At 36.0% G+C, this 10,416-nt stretch overlaps 1 protein-coding gene across 3 annotated transcripts; it reads right to left on the minus strand.

Annotated features, from left to right (window-relative positions):
* Positions 1-40: 40 nt before the first annotated feature.
* On the minus strand, positions 41-5,344 carry LOC111886748 (protein STICHEL-like 3). Of its 3 annotated transcripts, none has more exons than XM_052770324.1 (7): positions 5,022-5,344; positions 2,697-4,490; positions 1,993-2,212; positions 1,451-1,867; positions 834-1,284; positions 515-578; positions 41-437 (listed from the first exon to the last, which is right to left on the minus strand). In XM_052770324.1, the coding sequence occupies exons 2-7, from the start codon at positions 4,479-4,481 to the stop codon at positions 345-347; spliced, it is 3,030 nt and encodes a 1,009-aa protein (XP_052626284.1). In that variant the 5' UTR covers positions 4,482-4,490; positions 5,022-5,344; the 3' UTR covers positions 41-344. The 3 variants fall into 3 exon arrangements, with proteins under 3 accessions (XP_052626284.1, XP_052626286.1, XP_052626285.1); XM_052770326.1 differs by having other exon boundaries at positions 5,010-5,344; XM_052770325.1 differs by lacking the exon at positions 5,022-5,344 and adding an exon at positions 4,588-4,851.
* Between the last annotated feature and the right edge of the window lie 5,072 nt (positions 5,345-10,416).

The following is a 10,416-nucleotide window of genomic DNA, read 5'->3' on the forward strand; positions in this document are numbered from 1 at the left end:
TGGATCGCATCCCAAACGCCAAAACCCACGACCCATACACTTTTAAGTAAAACTCAAAGACTTCTTCCCATTGATTACAAAATAAACAACATTAATTTGGGCTTTTGACCTTTCTTGAATCTTAAATCTATAGTACAATTAAATAACATAACCCTAAATATTTCATCAAAGAATGCCATTTTTAACTACAAAGAACATCGAAAACTAGAAAATATATAAGACATGCACATTTGCCTTTTCATTGTTCTTGGACTTGCCTCTCTCTTATTAGTGAACCCTAGTTGACCCATAAATTAATGCTTAAAATTTGAGAAAATGACACACGTTTGAACGCATTTCTTGGATTACCTCGGTGATTTAGTTGAAAGACACCTCCCACACGACACAAATCTCAACAAGGCCCGTGGTTTTCTTGTTCTAAATTTCAATCGCGAAATCTGCATATATACAAGACTTGTATAGTAAGTTCCAAGGATGGTAGCTTCAACTGTATTAACAAAATTCGGCTCATTACCTTCGGACGTGAAGCTCTAGATGCCTTCCAGCACAACAAGCTTCTTGATCTCGGCTCCATTCTCCTGGGATATGAAGAAACCATGTCACTTTAAAGAAAGATTCATCTCCCGTGTTTCAAAACTACAGCTTTTTTATGTGTAAAATAGTTGTTACAGAGTTAATATTTTGTATATCCCATGTACCACGTTGGAAATGTAGAAGCAAATCAGTTCTAGACAGTTTGATAGTTGGTGTTTGTTAAAATGCATAACAAGTGTTCGATGAAATGCCTCAGTGAAATGTCTTTGAATTTCCAAGAGAGGAAAAGGGAAGCTTACAGATTCTCTTGTTCGAGCTTTTCAGCGATGGAAACAGCTTTACGTGTGGACCAACCATTTCTCTGTGATTCCGCCTGTTGAATCACATTTGCAAGAGACACTTTCCCTCTTACAAGACTCATGGATTGATTTTGTTCTCCTAATCTTGTTTGAAAACTTGAATTCTTATGAGATGGTGTAGCCTCTACTTTATGATCATTATCAATATGCAACATGGATTTTTGTTCTCTTGGAGAAGCCTCTACTTCAATGATCTCACTTCTTTGTTTTGCATATGAGTCTTGTTGGGATGTGGGTAATATGAGTTGGTTTTCTTTTCTTGATTCACTTCTGATTTCTATTGTAACAGGTGATCCAAGAACATGCTCAAACGCTTTCAAAATGTGTGTTTTGAATTTCTCTGCCTTTGATTTTGTTGCGTGTGAAGTGAAAATAAGTTGAACTGTTGGAGCTGCAAAATTAATCAAGTAATAACAAAACACTTCAAATTAGAGTATAATTTGAAAAATCTAACAATGTCATACAAATACAAAGCAATCTTGAACGCTATAATTAGGTAGATTTTGCAAAGTATAAATGGATATTTCTTTCGGACTTATTTAAAAGCATATATATACCTGCACCAAGACTAAGTGATGTCATCTTTCCTTCACGATACAAGAATTCTTTAATGCTATTTATATGAATATACTCAAGAACCTCCAACCAAATTTCTTCAATTTCTTGCCTATATATATCTTCTCTCATTTTTCTCTCATTTTTCAAAGCCCCTCTTTGACTTCCAATCATGTCACCATGGTCAAAGTTACTTTTCCGGGATCCATCTCTTCCACCGCCATTATTAACCACCACCGGACTGTGGCGGCCGCTGGTACCCGCGGAGGATTCCGGCAACACGTACTGCTGATCAGGTGCAAGCTGCAACAACGCGGCGGTCAACCAAGTCAACTTGTCATTCGACATTCTGAGTTGCTTTTCTGCTTCCGATAACGTCTTCAATGCTAATCGCAGCTTTTCCATATCTTCTTTCGATACTGCAAAAAAAAGTAGTACATATGTAAGAGGCCAAATAGAGTGGCTTTTAATCTTTTATTATATCTGTAAAAGAGTTATTCTTCCAGCAACCCCTGACCCTGGCCCTGGGGCCCACAAGACTTACAAGCTTGTCGTCGAAAGAATTTCCATCTTGGCCTTTCTTTCATGAAATTGTAACTTCCGGCAAGAATATCGGTTATTACGGTTGCAAGTTGTGACATTAAAGCTAATGGCTCGACACCCGATTCCATAATTTCTCGTAAATGTTTGACTGTATTGACCGTGTCTGCTGACAATGCTAAATCCAATAGGTCAACTAACTTGTCATCAGATATAAGTCCAACCTGTGAAGTGTCATATATAATTGTTTAGCAATTGGAAAACATCAAGATCTAACTCATACTGCATTTGGCATGCATTGTACTAAGACTAGAACGAGAATAATGTCAATGAAACAAAAACTACAAAAAGACAAAAACTTGTCCACTCCCACCCAAAAAGGTGGAATCTTGTCTTTCGCATTTGACTAGACCTATCAAATGCGAAAGAAAAGATTTCAACTTCTTATGTGGGACAAAAAATTGCTGTTTTTGTCTCATTAAATTAATGAGACAAACTCACATAAGAAGTTGGAATCTTTTGTCATTGCAAAAGACAAAAATGTCCTCATTGACAAAAATAGCTTTAGAAAGCTTATCTTTTGTCTTTCGCAAATGAATTGGACTAAGATCGGGAATCATGTCAATAAGACAAAAACTGTTGTCTGCCCAAAAGACGTAAACGCCCTCGTCACCCTCATAATCAAAATTAGAACAAAAAATAATATACCAATTCTTGAACAAGAGGAACCGAAATTCTTTGGCCAAGCAAACTAAGCTGCTCAAGTGTCATTTCAGCATCCCTCAAAGACCCATCGGACCTCGAGGCAATAAGCTTCAAAGCATCTTTATCAATTTCAAACTCTTCTTTAGTAGCAATCCATTGTAACGTATAAATAATATCCGCATCCTTCAATTTTGGAAAAAAAAACTTTTGACACCTGGAAACGATCATATGTGGCAAAACATCAAGACTCGAATTAACCAGTACAAAAACCACACGCCTGGGAGCTCGATCAATAACCTTAGATATCGCACTCCAAAAATCCGGAATCAAAGAATCACAATCATCAATTATAAACACCCGATAATGCGATCTCAAATTCGAACCAATCGTGTTTTCAATCAACTCCATCATACTTTTATACCCAAGATTATTCATGGGCCCCACTTCGATCACACTCCGGTTCTTATTCTTACCCTTGCCCGTATCATGTCCCACACAAGAACTGCAAAAACCGCACGGTTTTGGGTGATCAAAAGATTGACAAGTCAAAGCGCGTGCAAATATACGCGCACACGATGTTTTCCCGGTGCCATGGGGCCCGTAGAACACGTAAAGCAACCCGACTTTTTTTCTCGCGATCGCGTTTGATAAAGCTTGGACTGCGAGATTTTGTCCCACGAGGTCCCGGAATGTTCTTGGCATGTACTTTTGAGTGAGATTCTGGTGGCCGGAGTTGCGTTTCCGGCCACCGGAGCGGGCTTCGGAGGCGAGATCGGAGTCGAGATCGGTGTTTAAAAGGTGGTCGGCGTAGAGCCCTAACTCGCCGGAATAATCGTGCACCCAGGCGGCGGGGTTTTCCGGGCTTTCTTGTGACCCGTCGATTAGTAATGGGAGAGATTCGCCGTTTGTGGAGGAGGTGGAGCGATCGGAGATCGCCGGAATTTGGCCGGAGTTGTGTTGACCGGTGCGTTTTGACCTTGAGTCTGATAAACCGCATGAGAGGCTTCTTCCGGCGATGTCGAGGAAAGATTTTCCTCGATCGTGAATCCGGGACCAATTCCAGGGGATTCCACAACCTTGTTTTGGAACTCCAGGCAGATTTCCGGTCAGGTTTTGGTCACCACCATGAGGTATGAAATTAGAAGCCATGGACATGGAGGTGGACATGGGCATGGGCATGGGCATTTCGGTACTTTTGGGTGCTCGGGAAACTCTTCTTCCACCACGAAACCTTCGTCGTTTGACCCGATTTTGACCATGGCTGTGGATGCTTGATTCATGTAAACGGTGGTTGTGTGATGAACCAACATTGTTGTCACTATCGAATGGGACATCATTTGAAGGATCATCTTGCTTGATTTTACGTCCTTTTTGTTTGCTTTTGTTATCAGAGCTTCCTGGATAAATATCACGAGCTAAATTTGCAGCATCAAGTGGAGAATCCCCGCTTGATTCTTGTTTCTTGTTTCTTCTATTTGAGGAGGAGTTGCCAGAAAAGTTGCCGGAAAAACCAGTAGACCTGCGTCCTCCTCCACCACCACCACCACCAGCATCAACGGCGGAAGGAGACTGAAAAGCGGGTGGACTCATGGAGGGATCCTTTAAAGATCGTGACCTTTGAAGAACGACGAGGTCCCTAATAAGGGACCTGTCGCTGATTATAGGGCTGTTTTTGTGCATATGGTTTTTCAAGTGAATACAATTTGTTAAATGGATATGGTTGCGGAGATGATCGGAGATATCGCCATTAGCGTCCTTAAGTATCCGGTCACGAACAACTCGGGTCATGATCCGATTCTGCGGAAGGGACAATAAGGCAAGAAATCAGAAATTTTGGCATTTTTTTTCTCAATTGGAAACAAAATCACACTACATCAAATTCATGAAACCTCACATTAATGCCCCCAAATCTAATCCGTTATAACAGAATCGTTGAACTTATTAGCATTCTGATGCCTACCCGAAAACCCTCAAGTATAAACCCTTCGAAATGAATCATTCTAATACGACTAAACTCAAATCGAGTAAACTGATTCACAAACATTTAAAAAGTCGATTCTGGAGTTAAATTAGTACAGACCCATTGAAGAAACCTAAAAGAAAGGACCTGTATGCTAACTCCAGATTATGCATTGAAATTAACAAAACCCCATTTGGAGAAACAGTTAGAAATGCAATCTTAAAAGCTCCCAACACCCACCCAGTTCACAGGAATCAAGAAACTTCCAGTTTGTAAATCTGTGAAGAAATTGAATTCGTTTTTGCTTTATGATCATTTAAAATTTGAGAAAACGGAAAATTTCACAGGATACGTACGACTAAATTCACCTGAATTAGAGGCAAAGTTGCAAGTGACCCGTTTCCATCATTAAATCTCAGATCTTTTACATCCAGTTCACGAGGGTTTTGTATCAGGAGAGGTGGCACGCACTTGAACCTCTTAATGTGGGGCGAAGCGAAGGATTTCGAGACACAAGGTCTAAAATAGGTCTAGTGTTTGTTAGTAACAGAGACTGAAGTCTGAAGATGCTGGTTTTAGAGAGAGAGAAAATGAGGTTTTTGTTGAGAGAGAGAGAGAGAGAGAGAGAGAGAGAGAGAGAGAGATTGCAACGGGGTGATGTAATACTGTTGTTGCTGACAATTTGTGCTTGGGAACTTGACACTTGCTAATAAACCAGCTCTTGTGTTTGTGTAAATCAATTATTTGGAATCAAAATATTTATACCATTTGAATTAATAACCAAAAATTATAGGGAAATAGAGTAATCTAATCCATATAAAAGTTTTTGAAAAGAACGATATATAATCTTTAAATATTATTAAAAATAGAGCATTTAATTCATTAATGAAATAATCAGAGTATTTATTGTGTTTTAATCATATATTTTCCATCTTTAGATCAAATTGTTGATATTATTTTCTACAAATAAAATTCAAATATAATTACATTTAATTATAAAATCTATAATAATTATAGAATCTTTAAATTCAGTAATTATTTTATCAATTGAAACATATCATTCTATTTATATATATGATGTCGGTTTCTCTAATTAATATTGTTCCTAATTTAACTACCTTGTTTATAGTTTTTGATTTCAAAATTCAAACCCGTTTATATTTTATTTTTTATTTTTTTTAAAACTTATTAAACAACTATATCAATAATTAAGTTGTTAACCTATAAAATCTAATTTAATCACACTAAATCAACAAAATATTTAAGAGTCAAAATTAAAATCAATATTATTCATAATTTATCTCCCAATATATCTCACATAAAATGAATCAATTTGAGATAATTGTTTGAATTTTAAAACTGATTAAATAAGAAAATCAATTAATTTGAAGTTTTGAATTAATATAGCTGATATTTTTCTTTTTTTTCCAGATGAATAGTCAAAAGTCTCCAATATGATATCTTAGGATCCCAAAATTTTTAGAAGATAATGATTTCCTTATTAAAAAACACTCTATATATACGATTACACTGAAGTGGTTATTCTTACGATTTTGGATTGAGTCCTATGATTTACGGTGTTCTTCTTGAGCAATTTTCTTCTCTAATTCTTTTTTCCGAGCTCTTACTTTACTCTGTACTCCTTATTCTTCTTCAATTTCTTGCATTTACTACGTTCTTATTATTTGTTATTATTGTGTTCTTGTTGAGAGGTCATGAAAAAAAATTATCAATCTACTTTAAGCATATTAGTTTTATTCATTTAGTTACAAAAACAAAATTATACCATTTATATCAATTGTTTAATGGGTTGACCTATGTTTGTCAAGAAAAAACCATATGTCGTTTTAATGCATGATGACAAAGCTAGTGGCACAGACCAAAAGCAGGATAAAGAAGTTTTTTTATTGTTACACTTCAAGTTGCATGAACAAAGATGTATCTGTTGTTCCAAGGTTTTCAATAACTCTTTTATACATATTATTATAATCTTCGATTAAAATTTTCTAATTTTATATTATTGAATTTATTTATATCAATGATTTTAGTTTCAAAATCATCATTATAGTATAAGACTTTACCGGTGTGGTGTCACTTACGTTATTTGATCGTGACGCAAAAAAACTTCTGGAAAAAAACACACAAGAGTTGCTTCAAAAGTTTAATGAGGTTATCGATATTAACTTCATTTACATAAAACTAATTTTTACTTTTTGTTTGTCTATTTTTATAACTGTTAACTTTTTTTTCATTTTTAGGAGGGTAATATGAAGATTTATCCGTCTGCTTTGAAATTACTTTTGGATAAAAAGTTGGTGTTCAAAATTCAAATTTCTCATTATAATTTGAAGAGCAATGTTGATGGTTATGAATCTCAAACTTCAATGTTGATAATAAAATCATTGTTGAATTGGGAAAAAAAATTAACATCGAACAAGTAACATTCTTTTACGAAACATACTACAAACACTACACTTATTAGATTCGTTTTTTATATGTTAGTTGATCAACTAAGTTACATCACATTCCAACCAACATGCGTGAGTATCCGCATATAAGCGGGTCCAAAACTCAATCGTCGTAATACCATTCAAAAAGATTGTCCAACGGTGATGGTTGTTTTCGTGTAACACCTTTCCTCTTCATTTATATTCATAGGGACTTATACCATATTGACATAACTTTTTGACATAGGGAACGCCTAAGAGGGAACACATGCTCAGGGGTCGTGATTCAGCAGTTGTTTGGGTATGCCTAACCCATAATCATGCTCCCATAAGCAATTGCAATATGTGTACCAACATCTTGCACGATGAGTGCCTATACGGTTCAGTAGTATTTAATTATAAATGACTGAATAATGGGTATACCATAAAGTTAAATAAAAAGTGTATGAGAGTGAAATAATTAACAATGTACATCCACCTCCTTTGAGGTACCAACATCGTTTTCAGGGGTCTTATTAATAAGTTTTAGAAGCATGGATAAAGTAATAAAATGTTCCACTAAACGCCTATCATGTGACCTCAACTGCTCGCGACATTCACGGACCTCGTTTTTCAAGTTAGTAATAATTTGGTCCTTATCAATTGATGGTTCAGCAGCCGGTGGTGGTGGTGGCGGGTGAGATGGAACATTTACCCATGCCTTCTTTTGTTGAGGCTCATGGGTAGGGGAGTGTTTGTGTGATTGTGTTATGGAAGATGTCATGTGAATTTCTAGGTCAAGTAATTGGGGTGATCAATCCACACTGAGCTAATTATCCACCATTTAGCATTAGCTTATGTCGACTCCAATTTATGTATAGCTCTATTATCATGTTAACAAAATTATAAAATTATAAATAAACATACATTATACATACAAAATAAAATTACAAACTATGTAAGTAATCTTAATCAGTTGATGGTTATAAAGTAGTTGCACTCAAGCACATGTAAATGCCTCAATTCGACCATGCAACAACTCAAGGGATCACATTTGGTTGTTGGGTACCAAACAAACTGCTCACAAGAAAACTATCAAGAATCCCTATCTCAAAGAATCATGTATTAGAATATTATCGCACAAAAAAATGTGTCTTACCTTAAAAGCATGTAAAAAACCTTTTAAGGTGTACATAATTTTTTGAGGTTGTTTAGCTTTTGGTTCGACTGGATGTATAATCTTCTCAACCTTATTGAATACAGTAAATAGTTGTGAATACAATTAACCCCAATTATCCTCCCCTATGAATATCCACGACATAAAAAATTCTTAATTAAATTTGTAAAAAAAATATTAGTAATGATAATTATAATCCGTAATTATAAATTAACGGCGTGATAGATGTTGAATTCATCAATATTAAATACCAAAGCGAAATACTCCAGTAAAATAGTTTGTGTAGCCAACCGCCCATTGAAACCCTTCTCTAATAGATATAGAAGACATACGCAGACCACATCCTCGTCCAATAAGTCATTAAGCGAATGTTTAAACACATCTATCACATCGTCTAATTTCACGGAGACATTCCTCGCGGCCATAGGAAACACACGGGAACTGAAGGCGACGGCAGAAATAAATGTAGAAAAATAGTCTCCAAATAGGAAACCAATGATAATACAAAATTCTTTCTTCTTGAAAGATAGCTCGTAACCCCCAATATCAAGAACCGTTTCCTCTACTTCGCTTCAGGGGTCCGTGATAACTTCATGGCAAAACACGTAGTGTAGAAGTACAGGATCCCTATCTATCTTAGGAATGTCTGAGCACCTCCCAAAACATGAATTTTGGAACACACTCTTGCATGCTAGTCTGTCTTTGATTGACGTAAGAATATCCACACGGAGTTTGGTTTTACAAGACAGTGTAATGGATGCATCAAAAACTATGTTACACTACAAATAGAAAACTTGTTATAATAGAAAACTTTGGTTTGTCAGTGTAATAGTCTCGCAACTCCGAAACAAACAGTGATGACCATTATGGATCATGTTCTTGACATTCCGAAGATGTTTTTTGTGTTCCGGACTAGTTCCTCGCATTCCGGAATGCAATTTTTCTTTAGAACACTAGTTGTTGATGTATAATAACATTATATAAACAACTAAAGTAGTGTTGGGTTGGTCCTAATCACTCTCATCATAAATTGCTACTTCGGAACATGGTCAGTTCATTCCAGGTGTGTTCTTCGCATTCTATAATGAAATTTTTTTGTTTCGGGACACTAGTTTTCGATGTATAATAACATTATATAAACAAATAAAATAGTCTTGGGTTGGTCCTAATGCACTGTCATCATCTAATACTACTCCAGAACAAGGTCAGTTCATTTTGGAGGTGTTCTTTGGATTCCGAAGGAAGATCTATAAACAAAAAATCTAAACACTAAAATAATAACAGTATAAGAGTAAATAACTTAACAATAAAACAATCAGGTCATTATGATCATGTTCCATATCTTAAGTCAAAGTTTGAAATGTGTGTCGAAGATCGGAAAGTTGGAGTGTGTCGGAATGCCGGGGAGCGTGTAGGAGATTGGAATCATAAAGTCGGAATGCGTTTGTAAATCGAACTCCATAATGAAATTGAGATTCAATTTTTTTTTTTCAAAATATTTTCCAGAAAATGAATTTCCAAATGGAAGTCTGGAATACATATTGTTACTCTAAAATGAGCATTCTGGAGGATACTTGATGAGCTGACTCAACAGATATGGAGTTCGAAATTGTAACATCCCAAAAATATGGATAAAATTTTTGTTTTAATTTCATTCAAAACACATGACACTAATATCAAAATAGTCAAAAGATTGTCATAACAACATGTTATCATAGTACAAATTCCCAAAATCTCTAAATGCGGAAATCATAGGGTGATGTGGTGCGATCAGGTCGAGCCCTTCCACTTCTAAAAAAAAGTACTTAAGACATAAACTGAAATATGTAAGCACAAAGCTTAGTGAGTTCCCCCAAAATATCACATATCAAACAAATATACAGCCAAGCATATATGGGTGCTTGCCTACCCCTTCAGTCTATTTCAACCGGATACTGTCAAGCATATATGGGTGCTTGCAATCCCCTTCGGTCTATTTCAACTGGATACTGTCAAGCATATCTGGGTGCTTGAAATCCCCTTCTGTCTATTTCAACCGGATACCAGGTCTATTTCACTCCTACTACTACCACATATCTAACAATTGTCACAACGACAATCATCACACCACATCATAAGATAATGGGTCGGCATTTGTGCCTTTGACGCACGTATACAGTG

Source organism: Lactuca sativa, chromosome 4 (genome assembly GCF_002870075.4).
Source record: "Lactuca sativa cultivar Salinas chromosome 4, Lsat_Salinas_v11, whole genome shotgun sequence".
In the NCBI taxonomy this organism is placed as follows: domain Eukaryota; kingdom Viridiplantae; phylum Streptophyta; class Magnoliopsida; order Asterales; family Asteraceae; genus Lactuca; species Lactuca sativa.

Coding starts and splice junctions, on each gene's coding strand:
- LOC111886748 (XM_052770324.1), bottom strand. CDS start 4,481: ATGACCCGAGTTGTTCGTGACCGGATACTTAAGGACGCTAATGGCGAT. Junction 2,213..2,696: donor TTCCTCTTGTTCAAGAATTG/GTATATTATTTT, acceptor GACACTTCACAG/GTTGGACTTATATCTGATGA. Junction 1,868..1,992: donor ATTCTTTCGACGACAAGCTT/GTAAGTCTTGTG, acceptor TTTTTTTTGCAG/TATCGAAAGAAGATATGGAA.